A 19805-nucleotide genomic window follows, 5' to 3' on the forward strand; every position below is an offset into this window, starting at 1 on the left:
TACCATTGCTTTTCCTTTTTCCACATAAAAGTTAACTAAACTTCAATTAAATTAGTTCAAGTTAACTAAATCTCAATTAAGTAGTCTGACTGTTATGGAGCAAGATTTCGCATTTCACCTCTTGACATGTGATTAGGATTTAGGAAAGTTAGCGTGAAGCTTAATTAGCAAGCTTAAAAAACTTACTAGAGGCTAAACCAATGGCATAATCTCTCCTCTATCTTATATGCAGGGAATTTTCTCTTCATTTAAATATTGTAAATCTGCTGAAAATTTTCCACCAAGGTTTTCTCAAATTATACATTTGATTACATTTCATAAACATTATACAGACAAATCCATTGTTACATAACAATGGAAAAAAGCATTTCTCAAAATTTGCTTGGTTAGATGTTGTCATGATAAGCTAAAGAGAAAGCTTTGGTTAGTTTGATTTGCAATTAAACAAATTATAAAAGAATAAACAAACAAATGAAAATGATTTTGAGTTGAACGCACTGAATTGCTCAAATGGAAGCACCCATTTTAACCCAATGAGCCAACTTGAGTTGAGTTGAACGCATTGAATAAGCCAACTTGAGTTGAGTTGAGCGCTGTAAACCATCCGGATTTAACTCAAATCTTCCCGTTTGGCACCCCTACCCAACTACATGGAATTACTATATACTTGAAAATTTTACTTCAACCTCGTTAAGACGCTAGTAAGATTAGCCAACAAAAGTTATCATATTCGACATCAACATCGGACTAGAAACTAGAAAGGCAGACGGGAGTAGAGAAGCCATATCATTACACAGTCAATACAGAACTACCATGATTCACATGCCACTAAAGGAGTCTAATCCACAAAAGAATAATAAAAGGAGCAAAAAAGCGGATCACATGGACTGTGGGACTCGCCATACTAAACCTCTTGAAAAACTTCTGTATTTGCAACCACCAAAAATCGGCACCAGAACAAATAAATAAGAATATTGACTTCTTACAGCTAAAGAGAGAACAAGTGCGAGAAGGTCTGAACTACCAGCATCTAGTTTTGGATTAATCATCTATCACCAATAGCGCACTTGCAAAGCCCTTGATATTTCGAGTCAGAAGATTCCACACTAGCATGTCCTTATAATTCATGAGAGCATGCTCTGTGCAGATCAAACAAAACATTCCTCCCTGGCTAATCTCTTAAAAACATCTTTGATGAAACACACGGATAAGCTCGTCCCACTTGACTGCTCCCGTGCAAATTAGCTCTTTGTGACTCAATAGCCAGCTTGAAATAAGATTTCTATAGGCACACCTGGCTGTCGAAAGAACGCAGCTTTTAAGAACATGAGGTCAGGTGGCTTGAAAAATGGAGAAGCAATATATCCACATAATGTCTACCTTGTCCATTTGCCAACTACAACTCAACACATCAAATAAGAAAAGGTGGTAATACACTACAAGCAGGAGGGGGCCAAAGACGTAAAATATCTACAGCCACATATATGACATGAAAAAGATAGGCTCTGTCTTGACATGAAATCAAGAAATTGTGCATATTTTACATGACTTTGCCACCTAAAATCTTTTAAAAGTGGATTTGCAATAACTTGGTGTGATAATCAATTCTTTTTCATGAATTACTACATCTGATATTGATGCTCGGTAAGGGGTATGTATTTTTCTCCTATATATTCAAGTAATTTAGCAAAAGCATATACGTTAAGTTCCAAGGTACGGCACATCATTGGATGACAGCTTTGCTTTAACATTATATGCAACCCAACTAATGTGCATATATAGCAATGGCTGTATATCTGTTAAGAAAGTTTCTCTCCAGGTAATTGTCAGTGAGAAGTTGATTCTAGTCAACAATTAGACTTTCTTCCAGATATTATGCGTCAAGAGTGGACATAATGTTTTACAGCGCAAACACCAGCGACATGGCATGCGAAGAAATCATGGTTGGCAGAATTATTGACTTATGTAGATGCAGGCTTAAATGATCTATGTAACTGCATTATCCATACCATTCTATCTCAAGACTAGAACTCAGAAGGGAGCCTCGAGTGATTCATCCCAGACATCTGCACTTCCATTGGAGGCATCTTCTGCATCTTCCTCCATTGACAGCCTAATATATTCCCTGTGTGCGAAGCGATCCCATTCAGTCAGATTCGGGTTCTCACGCTCCTGGCAACAAGAAAAAACTCATGTCAAGCACTGGTAACAACGACCAAGCGACACAGAACTGCATTATCAACCATACATTATCCTTTCAATTACCTGACGAATTAGGAAGGGATCGCGGGTTTCAAATGCCATGAACTTATTGAGGTTAAAGAGTATGTTAAAAACACTACCAGAGAGCTTGCTTCCCTTCAAATCACGTAATGTAAAATAGCTTTCATTCTGCAAGAAAGAAACTTTAATTACACACATTATCGTACTCAGGTTACAAAAACAGATGATACAAACTACAAGTCTCTATCACGGAAATGCACCTAGTCAAACAACATAATAAGTTCAAGTAAGAACAACATACATCTCATTATTTTTTTAAAAAAAATACAACATACATCTGGATGCAACAATAACAACTATGCCTCAGTTTCAACTAGTTGGAGTTGGCTACATGAATCCTCAAAATTCTTTCTGCTCTATATGGACCTCATTCGATTCCAACAGTCAATAATTTGTCTTTTAAAACCAATTCGGGGTGCCCTAATACTAGAAAGTTTGATTCTCTACATTTGTAAACATACAAATTCTCTAAGCAAACTAGAAAGCATATACTAAACACCCAGAACTAAAGTGAGGGTATCAACAAGACAAAGCCTTAATACAAATCATAATCACAACATATATCTCAACAAAATTAAAAGAACCTCTAACTAACCACCACATCCAAAAGAGAAAACTAAAGAGAAATCTTACTCAACATATTTAACTTGGGCATGAAAAATGGTCGATCATTATAAGTGATCTTCAAGAACAGATGATTATGGTACAATAACTAAAACCTTAAGAGGACACAAGATAACAAAGAATAGGAAATACGACAAGTTCTAAATTACCTCTGGACTAATCATGTCAACTATCTGACACAAAATATCCTCAAAAAGCACTGGCTCTTGGGCCATGCATTCCATTCTATGTAACTGCTCCTCATAAAAGAATTGCATTTCATTCCTAGTTATAACCCCATTTCCATCCATATCTATGCATTTGAACCTGATCCAGAAAGAAAATGAGAAAGAAAACAATGCAGTGTCAACTGTGTACGTGTCCATGTCACAAAACAATACGCTTCACAAAAACTAATTCACCGGAGTTAACTGATCGATCTGTAACAACTTTACTCAGCCTAACACAAATCTTGGTTGAAACGAAAAAAAGCAACAACAAAAAAATACCAATGCTACTGCAACTCTCCACTAAACAGCCTTTGCCTGATGGTCGGAATACTTGTACAAGGAAATGCCTAAAATTTATCAAGCACAGAACCAGCGATTTGACTACAGTGCATTCAACCAATTCATATTGTAAACCAACAATGGACAAACAAGAGAGCGTGCACCAATGCCTTCAGTGTAACCCACAAATAGAATGTCCTACTTGATAATCAAATGTTATGCTTCAAAGTTCTCAGTGCTGCACTGCTACTCCCCGGTTCATTAATGTATATAATATCAAAGAAATAAAACACTCCCTCCGTCCCAAATTATGTGGCGGATTTGACTGGACACGAGTTTAGGAGAGAAAGGAAAAGTTTTGAAACTTGTGGTCTTGAACAAGCCATGGACAATTGTGTGGATATAAATCATCTTATGAAGGGTAAAATAGAAAGTTTAAAGCTAAATTGTTTTCAAATATGTAAAGGTGTCATTCTTTTTTTGATGGGTAAATTTTTTTTTATTTTTATGGGTATATATAAAGGTGTCATTCTTTATGGGACAAACTAAAAAAGGAAGTATGCCACATAAATTGGGATGGAGGGAGTACTTATTTTTTTAGAAGGGAAAAATATAAAAAAGTACATAATTTAGTGATATTATATACATTAATGAACCGGAAAGAAAATTCTATTATAGAGAAATTACTACTTTTTATACATTATAAATTCCATAAATAGCAAAAAAATTCATAAAACATTGTTCCATGTCTCAATATTAGCAAAACTTCAGATCCCCACTAGTATTTTCTAAAACAAAAATTGATTGGATTGTCATATGCAAGTTATAACACAATCGGCTCCATAAATGTGCTTCAATTATAGTTCAGTCTTGCGCACTATAAGGATCATTCCCTGCATCTCAGAATCTAAATAAACAAATAATAGACCACACGCATGCAATTTGCAAGGAAAATCTTATGAACCTTCAGGATATCTTAGTCCATCACCTAACCCCTTCATGTGTTTCCCAATACCAAATAATGGCCAATTGTATATACTAGGGAAAATTTTCTTTTTAAGTAACTTTCCACCAGCATATCTTGTCTTCTCTTTCACTCACAATGAATTAGTGAGCACAATTCAGAAGGGAAACAAATCACTTTTTCATAAAGAATCTTCTTCAGTAACATAATCTCCACTCAGCAGAAACCAAACTCTTGAGTCACACTAAAAGTACACAAATATGCAAGGACTGCAAGAAAGATAAATGTCACTTCTGAAACTTACCAGTATTCAAGACTAGGCTCTGATGATTTATCCTCCTCTGACAATATAAAGTAAACAAAATCTTCGTAACCCATCTTCCCTTCAACTTTACTGGTGAACTTCCTTGGAACCTGATAGCAAATTAAATCATAAACTCCTTAAGAAGTGATAAGCAAGCATTCTTAATAATACACCAATTAAAAACTCATAACAGGCAAGATAAAACTGCAAAAGCCAAAGAGCACATGGAACACTCAGACCTGAGAAAATATTCTATCAACAATCCTGTATGTAAGGGCATGGTTGCCGTATCGAATGAGGTTCTCTTTATCAATGAGAAAATCATGATCGGTGTCAAGCTCCCAGAACTTGCAATATATCACATAAAAGTGTTCGTATGAGAAGTACCTGTAGCAAAAATAGAGTGCTCAAGAACTTACATTGAGAAGAATGTCAAACTTGAATGAATCCAATATCAGTGTGTACTTTTAGTGTGTCAAATTCCAGAAGATAAATGAATGCATACAATATCAGCCTCAGTTGCTGCAAAAATCCAATAACTTAAAAGAAATCTACAAAAACATAGTTGATGTAGTTTTCTAGTGCCCATTTTTCAAAATAGCACTTTGCTATTTTTCTTTTATAACCAAGATATCCCGAGTGCCAATGGAGCATGGTTCAAAGCTCGTTGGATAATGAGTCCACCCGTCTACCCATTAAATACCAGACTTTTATCTCCGACACGGCTTGAACCCGTGACATGCGCCTAACCCATACATCACGTGTTGCGGCTCTCACCACTAGACCAAAACCTTGGGGGCTAATAGAATTTGCTATATTAGTGACAGATAATGCATTTTTGGTATATCTTTTTTTGACACATCCTATGAAGTATGATTTCCTACAACCACTGTGTCTCATAAACATGCTTGTAATTAAACTAAGTGGCAAAGACATTAGGATAATTACAAGGTGAAACTATATTGAATGGATAATATGAAATGATGTAAACTGAATCTCTTAAACTTCCCACAAACAAATATTAAGCCAATACTGCAGCAAGCATATATACCTCAGGACCTTGTTGATATCATCTTCTTCATCTGCATGCTGCATTGCAGCAATAAGGTCAGAACGCCTCAGCTCCCTGAGGGTAAGACGACCATTACCCGATCGATTCACATAGTAAAATATTCTGTAGACTACAGTTTCAGCTGGCAAATGCAAAAAAAAAAATTAACTGTTAAGACACTGCAGTAATATGAACCTCTTTCACTACAATCAAGTGAACAGAGGACCATTCCTGCAATGAAAATAGACTATCTATTCCAGTCCTACTCGTACAGTAAGACGCTCCAGAGAGAAAAGTGAAGGCAAATATCCAGAGGGGGGGGGGAGGGGAGGGGGGGAGAGAAGTGAAGGCAGAAAAGGTTAGCTAAATTTAATTGGAAGAGGATTCTTTTAGTGGGAGCAAGTATAGGAAACCTCAAGGACTTTAATGGAAACATTAACGGAGGGTATTATAGAATACTTATATTGAAAAGGAATTATCATAAAGAACTTCTAAATACGTCTTGGACAATTTACAACTTTTCCAGCTCAAGCAACTGTGTTGTAAGTGCTACCCATATCAAAATTCGTTTATGATGTAAGCAACAAATGACATAAAAAGATAGAGGCATCAGAAACAAGAGTACACATAGATAGAAACATTTGGAAAACAAGAGAAATATAAATGAATCTGCCAAAAGCAGTTTTATCAGTGCTAAAGAAAGGTAGTAGAACCCCACCCCTCGTTCTCCAATATGTCAAGGATAAGAGACCAGGGTACCTCGCAGTTGAGGCAAAAACACAAGGTAATTTCTTTCCATTTACCTAAGCCTTTCGGTACCTATGTTGGTGAGTGGTAGCAGTACCCGGTGGAATGGCCGAGATACATGCAAGATGGACCAGACACCACCATTATGAATTTCAAAGAGAAAAAGGAACCTTATATCTTTCATCACCTTCTCATCCAGGGAAGCATGATACACAAACAGTCAAATCAAGTTCAACTGATCCAGTTCTCGATCCCAAAGTGACCCTCAAGGACTAATTAAGCACCGACCATAACTACCGTTATTGAAAGCTTCTGAGAGTAGTAATACACAGTTAGGAGACATTATAAATTTGAAGGCCAAAAAGTCCACGTGCAAATTATGAGTGAAGTAAATCATATAAAAACAATGCAGCATGTGACCAAGAAGGTACCATAACGCTCTTGAAATTCAGGTGTGCTCTGTAAAAACTCCAACCCTGGATGTGTTGCCAAGAGTTCCCGAAGAATGGGTTTGAAGTCATCCTGCAATCAACTTGATTAATTTCATAGGAGGAAGAAGATAATCTAGTAATCCACAAAACCATAGCGCGCTTTAAAAGAAAGATCGTGTTCAGACAGTCATAAAATCAGAACAAAGTCATTTGATCTTTTGAGGTATGAGACTGGAGCTACACTGTGAATAAATCAGATAGCAACTTAAACATCAACAGGAACTAGAGAAAGCACCTGCGCGAGGTATCTAAGGTCTGGCTGCTTCAAGATTGTGTACATTTGAGTTGCTATATCTTTTGTTAACATGTTGCCGTTGATCCAATAATCAACAAAAGCATCCCTGCAGCCATGTGAAGCAAATAGCATTTGAATACACACTCCTCAAGCACTTCAGAAATATTTCACATCAATTAACAAAAACCTCAGGCACATTGCGCAATACTCTCCTACATTTCGGTTTCATTTCATGGCTTCTTTTCTTTTTTCCTCTTAAATATTCACTAATTAACATAACACGCCATGAAGGTGACACGCATATAGGAAAAAAATTACAGAGACCGAAAAAAGAGAAGATATCCCAAAGGGTTGCGAAGCTGGACCAGGTACAAGCAATAAATCTATATCTATGCACCGAAGTTGCTGGACTGTGGTCATTCAACTGTTCGAGCGTAAAGCAGTGATATTGGTTCCGATTAGTCACAGAAGCGGAAAAGATAAGCTGTCTAACTGGGAATATTGAAAGAAGAAAGAATGGTAAAGATCCTCCTATCTCCTCATCTCTCCTGACAGACCCTCCACTGAGTATAGATTCCAACTTCACATATACTAGTCTAAAAGCTAGCCTGAATTCTCCCTGAGAACAGCGTATGCCTTTCAGTTCAAATACAATTCAAACATCTAAATAAGGGAAAATATCTCGGAAAAGAAGTGCACATCTTTATAGAATTTGAAGACAAATCGCTCATTCATGACAGATGCAATTCAGACTTCCAAAAGTAATCATCAAGAACTATAGAGTAAACAAGAGAGAAATATGAAGTGGACATATTTAACAATACAAAAGTGATTAATCTATCAAATAAAACAGCGTCTTTCAGGTTCCAAAGGTTATCAACTTTTCATCACAAGGGGCACACAGACCTCAGGAAATATCCAGAAAGTAGATGAAGCATCTTGATGCTCAGAAAGATGGAAGACATGTACCTGGTTACGACGCCAGTGCTGTCAACATCAATCTTCTTAAAAAGGACTGCGGAGAAGAACGATGGAAGCTTGCATATTTCCTTCGTAATTGGTTTAAATTCTGACAACCCAAATGAAAACTAAATTAGTGTTAAGTTATAAAATCAGATGCACGACTAGATAACAGCTGGTCCTTAAACATGTATATATGATCTAACTCAGTCTTAAGCCTAACTTGGACTTCATCCAGCAATATAGCCCAAACACATGCAAATTATGCATTAAACAATCTGCGCTTAACGGCTTAAGCTGTACGTAGTTCCAAAAATTCCAAAAAATGCAGCAGTTATTTTAAATTTTTTATGTAGTGCCCCCACATAGTAGTCTTCACACCAAACAATAATATTCATCCAGGGAGCTAACTTGAATGAGACACCACTCGACGGCGAAGGTTCCAATGAAATCAAAATGTTGATAAAAGAAGAATATATGATAAGGACCTGAAAAGTTAAAGCAACATTTACAGGAAAATAGTAAACAGAAATTTTGGGCAAGAAAAGGTGTAAAAAGGATGTGAAAAAGAGTTATCATTTTGCTGATGAAAAGAGAAAAGAGAACGAAAACTCTTTTTGAAATGACTTTGTTAACGACATAAGAGGGCTCCTAATTGGAGTTTTGATCTACATGAATAAGGTTCCCTAATTCTCAGGGCTCTATGGCATAATTGTTCATAAAATCTACAGAATATTCTTAACTTTTTTTGCAGGTAATACAGAACATTATTGTTCTCTCGACTAACATGACACTTACAATCTAAAGTATACAATATTCTTTGTGAATCTCCTGACTTTCACCAGCTAAAGCCACCCCAGCTCAATATAAAACAGAAAATATCTGCAACAAAAAAACTGCCAGGACCGGAAGGCAGACAGATTGGCTCAACTTCTTGGAAAATTGGAGGAGCTAATGTTGAACCAGAATCACTGATAAGAAAGTAGAGTAGGTGCAGTTTTACAGTGCATCATGCCACAACATAATGTCAAACCTGACAGTGGAAACAGAAAATGGGCTAGGAAGAGCAATGCACCTCTAAAGGTGGCACGCTTTGGCTGGATCACAATGCAGTCAACATACCGCGGATTGACTGCAGCAGATGTTACATGTATGCGAAGGAGGGTGAGGATCTAAACTTTCTGCAAAGCACTGAAGTCAGGCAGATTTGAAACACATTTCTAAATCTTTTTGGAGTTCAGTGGGTGCCTAACTCATTGAACAATAATCTCAGAAGCTGGAAAGGAAGGATACTACAAAGACAAGTTAGAGACTTTTGGAATACGAAAGTGCATCTTGTGGATAGTATGGAACGAAAGGATGCACAGCTGCTCTGAAGAAAGAAATGAAGCACTATAGCGTTTGAAGCTCAAATATTTACCATCATTAGCTTTTTTGTGTAATCTGAAAATTTAAATGATATAGATACTATGATGGACTTGTAAGCTTGCTGCACCGTTAAAAGGACACTGGTCATTTCTAGCATTTTAGTACTGAACTAGCACTTAGTTGGTGCTTTTCATGAATAAAATCCCACCACAGATCAACCGTCCCCGTCCCCCCAAAAAAAAAAATGTTTAGAGTGGATTTAATCTAGAACAAGAAGTCCACTCTCAAAAAAATAATCTAGAACAAGAAGTTTTTCAGTCTCAAGCCGAAAGGACATTAACAAATCAATAATCATCTCAAAGTCTTCAGAGAAAGCAATTCGTAAAGACAAACTTACCGTTCATTTGTAGTCCATCTGTGTGACCATAAAAAAATTGGTTTATCCTAAACAAGCACCGTTCCTTCAATTCATTTGGAGGTGGACGGCCATTTTGAAAGTAAAACTGCCATCATAAGCATTTTGGAGAAAACATCATGACTACTATCTCAACAGTCTGCAAATAAAAGCACCACTCAGAATTAGGTATTCCATACCTGTGGTATCAGTTCTTTCGCTGGCTCATTCACTAATTTCAGAGGAGACCCCAATGAAGAGGGTCCAGCCCTGTGCTTTGAGATTCGAGGTGAACCAGATGAACTTCTTGGAGAAAGTGGAGGTGTACTTCCAGCAGGAAACATGGACGGCAAAGAATTAGTTGCAGCGGCATTTGAGCCAGAAGATGTACCAGACACATTTAATGGACCACCACTTTTGGCATTCTTAAGCAAAGATTTCACCTGCATGTAGAAGGAAAAAAATCATTACCAATCTACAGAGATTAAAAGTAATGAAACAAGAAAAGGAATAAGATGCACAGAACATGGTTTAGGATTGTAATGGTACAGGGTATACATAAAAGATTATTTTTTTTTGGATGAAGTAAGAAGTTTCATTAATGGAATCAAAAAGATGCAATAAGTACAAAAGAAGATGTGTTAACTCCACTCTGTGAGACTACGCTAATATCAGGGAGCTAAAATATCAGCGTTATTTGGTGTAACCAGGGACACTTAGAAGATGCAGAAGCCACTTTTGATGTCCTAGACTATTTGTAAGATGGCATACATCTAGAATTTTTTGTTTTCCTTGTCTCTATGTAACTTTTGGTGACTCCACAGCTTGTATAGTGCACCTTTTTTTAAATCTAAAGTTTTTACCATTACCCCAAAAAAAAAAAAAAAAAAGTGTTATTTACAGAGGCCAGGTTGCTCCAACTAAGCAAAGACATCTAGCCTTTAAGGAGTAGTTTGGAGTTGAGATTCCATCAAAACATCTGTCATTTCTTTCAGTCCATACACACCAAAAAATGCTTGCAGGGATCATTTTGAAGATTTTCTTGATGGTTTTACCAACTTTCCATAAACTCCAGCATTCATATGGATCTTTAATATTTTGCGGCATGACCCACCTGAGTCCAACAATTGGCAGAACATGTACCATAGATCTGCAGCTACTATAAAGCAAAGGAAGAGGTGACTGATGGTTTCTGAACTTTGGTGACACATGTAGCATCTGTTTTTTTTTGTTTTGAACAGGTAAGCAAGTATTTCATTGAACAAGAGAACGACCAACCATAGAGATACTGTAGCATCTGTTTATTGGCTGCATATTCCTTTTGCAAAGGTCCTGAGTCAAACAAGCTTCAGAAAAAGGGCAGCCCAATGCACAAAGTATGCCGTATTGACGCGGGGTCCCGGGAAGTGCTGTACCCCAAGGGTGTGAGTCAAACAAGCCTCATTGAGTGTTTTCCAGATGAAACGATCTACTTTTGTAGGCAGCTCTGTTTTCAATACTAATTTCCATGGCAGTTCTTCAGCTAATGCAAGTTGTTGCAACTTCAATTTCAATTCAGTCTTTTATCTTTTTCAGCTTGTGTAAGACAACGTCTGCTCTAATACTAACAGCTCATCCTGTGCTTTTCTTATTTTTGCATCAACCTTGCCAAATACAGCTTTCTGTTGCTATCAGTAATGTCCTTTCTGAGACTCCCCGGCTTTCGTATAAGTATGAAGTCTGGACCCCCCCTCACCAAGTAACTTTGCAAAACCACATCTTTTTGAATTTGAAATTAGAAGGATCTGACTTCCCAGTTTGGAGCTGCTAACTGTTTTACTGCTTTGAAGCTGTCATTCCATTCTGGTGGGATTAAACATCTATTAATTCTTGAAACTTGAATGGAACCCCCGCCCCCGCCCCCGCCCCCGCCCTCCAAACCAAGTGTAGAATGCTTCCTATAGTTGCCAAGATCCTGAATAAGTTCAGGAAAACTTTTCATTGCTTTTAATCTTCTAATACAGCTATACCTTTCTCTTTTGACCCTGCACATATTAAAATCTCCTCCAATGATCATTCCATAAACCCATGATTGCTGCAAGCTCATGCCAAAGTTCATTCCTTTCCGGATTGGTGTGAGGACCATAATCCCCTGCAAAGCACCACCCTAAAGTCATCTTGTGGGTCCTTATCCTCAAAAAAAAAAAAAATCTTGTAGGCTTTCCAGCATGCATGGCTGAATACCAAAACAGTTCCACTGTCATTTATCCGAAGGAATAATAATAACCCCATCTGCTGCCGCATGCTTTGAGCTCAACCCAGTCAGCATAGCGGTTCCCCAACTAGTCATACCAATTTTCCTGACCATTTTCAATTTCTCTCCTATGGACAAAGGATGTCTGCTCTCCACTTGCGAACCAAATATTTCAGTGTGCTCTTCTTGGTGTTGTTTAGACCCCTGTATATTCCAGCTTAGAATTTTTATTTTCATCCTGAAAAGGCTTTGTAGGACCTGCCCCTATCTCTCTTTTCCTCATCATCGTAATTCACCTTACATATCAGCTCCTTTCCCCTTTTCTTCTTGTTTCTCTTTATGACTGCTGACTGAATTTTGCTGTTGTAGCCATAGTTGCCTCTCTTGCTCTATTCTCAATATGATGTCGAGGATTTCATGTTCAAATCCCGCAATACTAACCCCAAAAGCTTTGCATGCTTCGAACAAAACCAACTTGGTCACCTTTGATGTCTCAATTACGGCAGGTTTGTGCATTATTTGCATGCTTTAAGAGCTCTATGTGTGCCATGATAGAGAGAGAGTATCACTTAAGGAAGAGAAATCTGCATAAGAGCTGGGCCAAACACGTCCCACAACCTTTGCTATCACGATGTCACATTTCATCATTGGCTCATTGACTGTCAATTTTACACAGCTGCTTGGACCAGCCCCATCTGCCACCTTGCCGACAAAGATAATGCATGTACCTTTGGTGGTAATCTCCAGACAGATAGGAATATTAAATTCCAGATCTGCCGTTTCAATAGCAACCGAGGATGGGATCCTTTCTGGATGTCCTATTACCCTAACCCTCACCTGCCGGAGATGGTTCTTGAACAAGGACATAAGTACATAACCAAACAATCCCAGACGATCTTCATTGGTTTTCTCCTCTATATGCCAACTGATGCATTTGGAGGCATATGTACAGCATGACCAAAACACCTCAGACAATTAAACAATCTTTGCCAGCTTCATCCTCTATGCGCACTATTTGCAACATTTATTGGCTATGATAACTTCTAATCTTGTGCAATCTTATGACCACATATTTATATAAAATCAGCATCTCTACAACACAGACTATAGTATTTGGCGTCTTATCTTGCCAACTTTTAGCACCCTCAACCATCATATAATATTGCACCATTTGGCATGATGCATTTGGAAGTCTAAGCAGCAAAATACGATGAAACCCTCTCATCCGACTTTCTCAATCTTTATTTATCCTCTATGTGCAAGTAATTTGCATACTTTATCATCATCTCTAATCTTGTATAGCGGCAAAACCATTTCAACATTTGCAGTTGTACAACACTCATCTTGGGGATATATTAGACCTTAACACCCAGCACACACACACCATTATAAGTTTACTGGTCTCACAATCATTCTATAGAACTTGCCTTTCTTTGTGGTATGTTTATTCCTACGCACAATGTTCCTTAGCACACCTTCATTTCAATTTTTTTTATAAGGAAATTTTTTGATAAAGACACCTTCATTTCAGTTATCCAGTTTCATTTGTGTTGCATCTTAATCAATAATGTAATTTTCCTAGAAGACTGACCTAGATATTTGAGTTATCTGCATTTCGAAATCACAATCCTATTTAAATACTACAATTTCTTTCTTCAGGTGGGAATATTCTATCCTACTTCTATCCATGCTGGCAGAGTATAACCATTCCGAAGTTTGAATAAAGGAGAGTTGCTGTTTGTTGAGAATTAGTGTGAGTAGTAAAATTATGATGGTTTTATTCTGCACATAAGTATTTTTGGCAGTTTGTTCAACCCAATTGGTGAGCAATTGTGGCCAATGAGGCACATATAACACAAAGGCTATGGACTCGATGCATGACAGACATGGCCTTTTTATCCTTTTTTCTTTTTTTATATGTTAAAATATATCATTCATACACGAGTTAGTGTTAGAACTTAGAAGTATGTATAAAGTGAGCATGAGCTCAACCACAAACATCTACCAAATTAGGTAGAGCCTTAAAAGTCTTTTTGCAAAGCTTATAGGCTCACATATATGGTCGTCAGGTAAGGTTGTGCTTAGGCAAATATTCCTGGATATCTCAAGATGGAAATAACAGAAAATTCTTCTTTTTAAATACAGTATTCTTCTTCTTGATTTTCTGAAATTTCTTGTTGTGAACAAGTTACATTAATAGCACAATTCTTGTCCCTTTAAGACTTCTAACTTTACTGCCTGCTTTTTCCTTTAGAAGCTCAAAACTTTCTCTAACTTTTTTCCCATCTGATAAGCTTTACCTATTCCCATTGTTTCAGCACTAAATTAGCCAATAAATTCTATGGCTAATCGTAAGCTACTGAAATACCAGATTTACATCATCAAAAATGCAAGTTCCAAAGTGTTAACAAGTTACCCATGGACTATGATTAGTTTCTTAGTCCTTGAGCGTTTGTGGTTAAAGCAAACACTCTCAAGGCTAAAACAAATGGATCATGGCCTCGGAAAATGTAGAGGAGTAGTAGTGATAGAAAAATGTAGTGGAAAAGTAAAGCTCCACTAAAAGTTTCTCATAGGGGGATTTATTTTTTCCCAAGGACAAAGCTCCACTAAAGTGGTATGTTTGGTTGGATGACTATCCATAACCTGCAGGAAATATGGTAATTACTTGCAGTAGTGTCCAAGAAGTCTGCCAAGCCCATAAGCCATTTGTTCCTGCCTTACCCTCCACTCTCCACCTTCGCAGTTATGGAGTTTCATCCTTAATATCTTTGAAGAAACATGAGCAATTCAAGGACTTTGAAGAAAGCTGTTACTAGCTGAAGATGGCAAATAATAAGGAAGCAACTCTGACCTTATTGGAAGACTACTCTTTTTTGCATAATTTAGAGAATTTGGATAGAGGATTATGGGTTTTTTTTGACAGAAGAAACATTCTGGTCACTACAGCATCATCAACCAGAGTAAAAATTTATAATGGCTGAAGATTCCACTTGTGATCACTTTTCAATTATCTCGATACTAAGACAAACTGTCCAATCCCTTTCTTGGAGTAAGACTAATGCCAAATTTAGCGGAGCCCCAGCTTTGAGGCCACTACTTTGTGTCTGTTTGCGAATATAATTCATACATTGCTAGCACGATTTTTCTAGGCAGAGCTAGACAATTGTAGATAACATTCTAAAAGAAGTGACATTCTTTTTCAGTACCCAAAGGTTAGACTAGTCATTTAAACTAGTAATTAAAAGATGTTACCCACAAAATTCGGTATAAAATTTAACTATGAAAGCTGAAACCATCCCAAGAAAGCAACAGACTTCAGTCACCTTAATGCAATTTTCACATTACAGGAGACCTATTTTGCGTAAAAATGGGTTCAAGAAAGATAAAAGATGTGCCAAAAGACTGCCCAATATAATAAACTAATGATTGTTTGGTTTGTAGCAATTATAAGCTATGTCGCTTGATCCTCCAAAATGCCCATTTTTGAAGGATCTGTCACAAGTGTGCCTGCTGTTTTCAAGGATTCGAGCAACACACATTAGAAGGCAAAGATTATCATGTCGTGAATAATAATAAAAATATTTTTTGTAAAGGTGGTGTCCAAACATAGGTGAATCCAGGATTTGAACTTTATGGGTTTGAATTCGGGATTCTACCACAACCCATTTATTTTACTGAGGTCATAATCTATTATCGTAACTAATTAGTGAAATTTTTAACACATATATAGGGTCTAAGCTAAAACTACCGAGTTCATCTGAACCAATAACATATACACTACATCCACCCTTGTGTCTGGCTAGCTTGCGCACCCCTCGACTATTATACCGGATAAGCACCGAGTAACTCTAACCACCGAGGCTTACCCAAATGGGAAGAAATCACCTTTAGTTATTACCATCTCTGATAGGATAATAATACAGATATCATTATGTAGGATTGCAATAGCAAACTCAATAGTTAGTTATAACGGCATTTGCGACATTTAATGCGTTCTTATACAAGCATTGAAAATACAGCTATTCTTACCATATTTCACCCACATAAAATAGCATATAAATTCTAGTATAAGTGCCTTATTCAAGAAAATCCCGTGCAAGTTTTGACGGTAATCCACTAATACTTATGCAGAGTTTATATTTGAAACCAAGTACTTTATTAGTAGTGCAGAGTGTTACACCAAGCTTTAAAAAAAATTAAAATGCCTAAACTAAAACGAGCCCTAACTTATGAAACAGTAAACACTCCAACACTGTACGCGTGCCATCACATTGGCAATGAATCTACCTCCCCGAGCTAATCCAAATTAGAATTTCTAAAGGTAAATCCTACTACAGCACAAAACATTAAATTGTAGCGAAATTTGAGCAAGGAGGAAATTACCAAAGCGGCAGTGTCAGGGAGCGAAAACCATTGATCGAATAGCTTCTCGGCAACATAAGGGTTAGCTTTAATAGCCAAAGGTGACACCTCAGGTAGCTGCAATAGGTCAGCATCCAAACTCGCTACGTCACCATTGAAATCCACATCCATCGCGAAAACCAAATCAATTAAATCAAATCAAATCAAAATCCTTTAAGATCTTCAGAAGCACAATTGGTCTTCGCATCACACGCAATTTGAAACTAGGGTTAAAAATGCAACGGATCTTTTTGTAGATTTACGAATCGGAGGGAACAGAAAGTTCGCGAAACCCTAGGATTGTATATTGAATCGGAGAGAGATCGGAGGGGGGAGAATTTACAGAGGAAACGGAAACCCTCGAAGCTAAGGAAAAACGAGAAGATGAAGAGTGTAACGTAATGGGGATATTATAATAATATGGACCTTTTTTCTCCCCGGAAATCTCACTCCACAAAAAGGAAAGCACCAAAGAAAGGCGACTCCAAAATCCAATTGTCTATCGATCACGTGAATAGCAAGTGATGAAACTTCTTTATCTTCTTTTCTTATATACTAGTGTTATGATTTGTTCGTGTACACTATCTCAATTTTAAAATATTATATAAATTATATATTAAAATATTATAATTGAGTGATAAAATAAAAATTAATTTTTCCTAAAATAATAAATTTTCATACAAGTTCTCAATCATTAGTCAATATATTCAACTAAAAATTTATTTTAATTTTTTATTCAATTATTTTAAATTCATATGTTATCATGCTTCTTTTCAAATTCAGCAATCACATATGTCAAAACTTAAGAATTATTTTTTTCTTTTTTTGAAAAGTTATTCCCTTGTTCATTTTTTTTCAAGAATAAAATACAATTTATTTATTTTTTAATTAATAATAAATATTATATGAATTATTTCCAATAAAGTAGAAAAAGAATAAATTATTGTATCTCATGATATAATCAAATTACATAAATTATACGAAGAAAATGAGCTCTAAAAAAGAAAAAAAATAAACAATACTAAACCTAAAACATTTTAACAAAAAAAAAGCTCGTCAAGGACTCTTACACAAAAAGTTTTACAACAAAAAGATAATTATATGATTTTCCATATCAAAGTCCTAACATTAGGTTATTAATTAAATGATTGTCCCTAAATATTAGAAAAATAATGACTATTCCTACGTATTAGGAAAATAACTAAAATTACTACTATGTCCAATATAAAAATACTCTTAAAGGGTAAAAAAGGCACGATATTTCGCTAAGGGCCTTCGTGCTTTTAATATAGTATAGATATAGATAGATATGAAGTTGGTGTCCAAGCAGCTTATTCGTACCTCAATTATCCTCTATGCACACTTTGATATTCCATTGAATATTTGTTATATCTTGTCGGTGCACGCACCTCAACTATTTTGAATACGTGTTATCTCACATCAGCACAAGTATCGAGTAACTCTGTCATTCTCTTTTTATTTATGATGATGGTTGCTGGTAGGGTTGTTCATAAAAATTCGAAAAATCGAACCAAATCTATAACCAAACCAAACCCACCGAAAAAATCGATACTTTTTTGGTTTGGTTCGGTTTGATTTTGGTTTTGAATTTTAAAAATCGATCAAATTTGGTTTAATTTTGGTTTGGGTTTTTATCAAAAACTAACCGAAAAAAATCAAATCAAACCGACTACAGAAGTAGCTATTTTAAATTTATTATTGCATATATATACATATATATATATATATATATATATATATATATATATATATATATATATATATATATATATATATATATATATATGTATATGTTCATATAAAGTTTCCAAAATTTTATAATACATGTTAATCGTTTGCACTTTTACTCTAGTGCTTTGCTATTATAATAATCTAGTTTTTTGCCTTCACATTCTAGTTTTATTGGTAGTTTTCTTTTGCTAAGTACAAGAATATATTTCATGTTAAAAATAATCCATTTTAATTTTAATTGAGACCTTAAATTATTCATCAATATTTGATTCAATTATCATCAATATATCTTGATAAATGATAGATTTTCTAAAGAGTATTTGGTTTGATAGTGTTACGTTGAAAATGTAGTCGCTGGAATATGTATTTGATAGTGTATGTCTCATATTTAAGAAATAACTGATAAATAGCTAAAAAATTTGAAAAACCGACCAAAACCAAATCGATAAAAAACCGATTTAATTGGTTTGGTTTTGTTTTAATATTTGAAAAACTGAGTTACTTGGTTTGGTTTCATTTTAGGGAAAAACCGATCCAAACCGAACCATGAACACCCCTAGTGGCCGGGCCAGCTTGTGAGCATCTCGACTATTTCATCGGATACTTCTTACCTCACGGTAGTACCAGAGGCGAATCTAGAATTTAAACTCTATGGGTTCATCTTTTAAGTTTTTTAGCATTGAATCCATTATATTTTTTAAAGTTATGGATTTCATATCTAATACTTTTGCAATTGTAATAAATTTTTACTTCGCGTCAAAAGTAATGGGTTCAATTGAACCCATCATTAATACACTACATACGCCCCTGGCTAGGAAAGATATCACATAACTATGTCAACCAGATTTTCTCTTTCTTTTTTTATGACGATAGTGGCCTGCACACCTCGACTATTCTACCGGGTACCTGTTACTTTCCACTAGTATGCATACCTCAATTATTCCACTGGATACCTGCTACTTCTCATCAACATATGTGTCGGGAAACTATACCCACTAAGACACAAACAACTAGGAAGAAATCACTTAGTATTTGTTTCGTTGTTGGAATTTAAACACGAGATTTATGATTCTTCTCTCACTTTATTGACCACCAAGTTACATCATTGGGTGCACATTTTTTTTCTTTCTCTCCCAAAAATAACAATTAAACGTCAAGTCTAAACAAACTCAGCCTCCGTTGGTCATGTTCCTCCATTTAAATTCATCTCGGTCAAATATTATACAAAATAAAAACAAAAACTATTAGAAGTTTTCCTATTTACTAGTACCATAAAAAAGCAAAAACTCTAAGTAGCATACAAATATTATTAAAACGTAGTATCTGTTATAAAACAATAAAAGAAGAAGAAGAGTATTGCAGAGAAAAGTAGGGAGAGGGAATTCTTATTGTTTTGGAATGATTTACAATGAAATAGAACCCCTCTATTTATAGGAAAAATGTGACTTAGCCATCAAGTAACAACCCTAAAATCTCTCTAAAATATAGACATTCACCATAAATAAAA

The 19805-nt window shown here is 35.9% G+C and overlaps 1 protein-coding gene across 3 annotated transcripts; it reads right to left on the minus strand.

The window, feature by feature from the left end:
* Positions 1–773: 773 nt before the first annotated feature.
* Positions 774–17030, minus strand: LOC104105302 (serine/threonine protein phosphatase 2A regulatory subunit B''beta-like). 3 transcript variants are annotated; one of them, XM_009613572.4, is made up of 13 exons: positions 16529–17030; positions 10110–10352; positions 9913–10018; positions 8157–8256; positions 7188–7293; positions 6893–6983; positions 5715–5856; positions 4903–5050; positions 4664–4773; positions 3057–3213; positions 2266–2391; positions 2010–2172; positions 774–1294 (listed from the first exon to the last, which is right to left on the minus strand). In XM_009613572.4, exons 1-12 carry the CDS (start codon positions 16676–16678, stop codon positions 2032–2034), a joined length of 1620 nt encoding a protein of 539 aa, XP_009611867.1. In that variant the 5' UTR covers positions 16679–17030; the 3' UTR covers positions 774–1294; positions 2010–2031. The 3 variants fall into 3 exon arrangements, with proteins under 3 accessions (XP_009611867.1, XP_009611875.1, XP_009611860.1); XM_009613580.4 differs by having other exon boundaries at positions 774–1396; XM_009613565.4 differs by having other exon boundaries at positions 774–1298; positions 16529–17029.
* Between the last annotated feature and the right edge of the window lie 2775 nt (positions 17031–19805).

This window comes from Nicotiana tomentosiformis, chromosome 4 (assembly GCF_000390325.3).
Source record: "Nicotiana tomentosiformis chromosome 4, ASM39032v3, whole genome shotgun sequence".
NCBI classification, from domain to species: domain Eukaryota; kingdom Viridiplantae; phylum Streptophyta; class Magnoliopsida; order Solanales; family Solanaceae; genus Nicotiana; species Nicotiana tomentosiformis.

Excerpts from the sequence above, each read along its gene's own strand:
- LOC104105302 (XM_009613572.4), bottom strand. The coding sequence starts at position 16,678 with ATGGATGTGGATTTCAATGGTGACGTAGCGAGTTTGGATGCTGACCTA. Across the intron at positions 10,019-10,109 it reads CGAAAGAACTGATACCACAG|TTTTACTTTCAAAATGGCCG; the intron begins GTATGGAATACC and ends TTATGATGGCAG. Across the intron at positions 6,984-7,187 it reads ACCTTAGATACCTCGCGCAG|GATGACTTCAAACCCATTCT; the intron begins GTGCTTTCTCTA and ends AGTTGATTGCAG.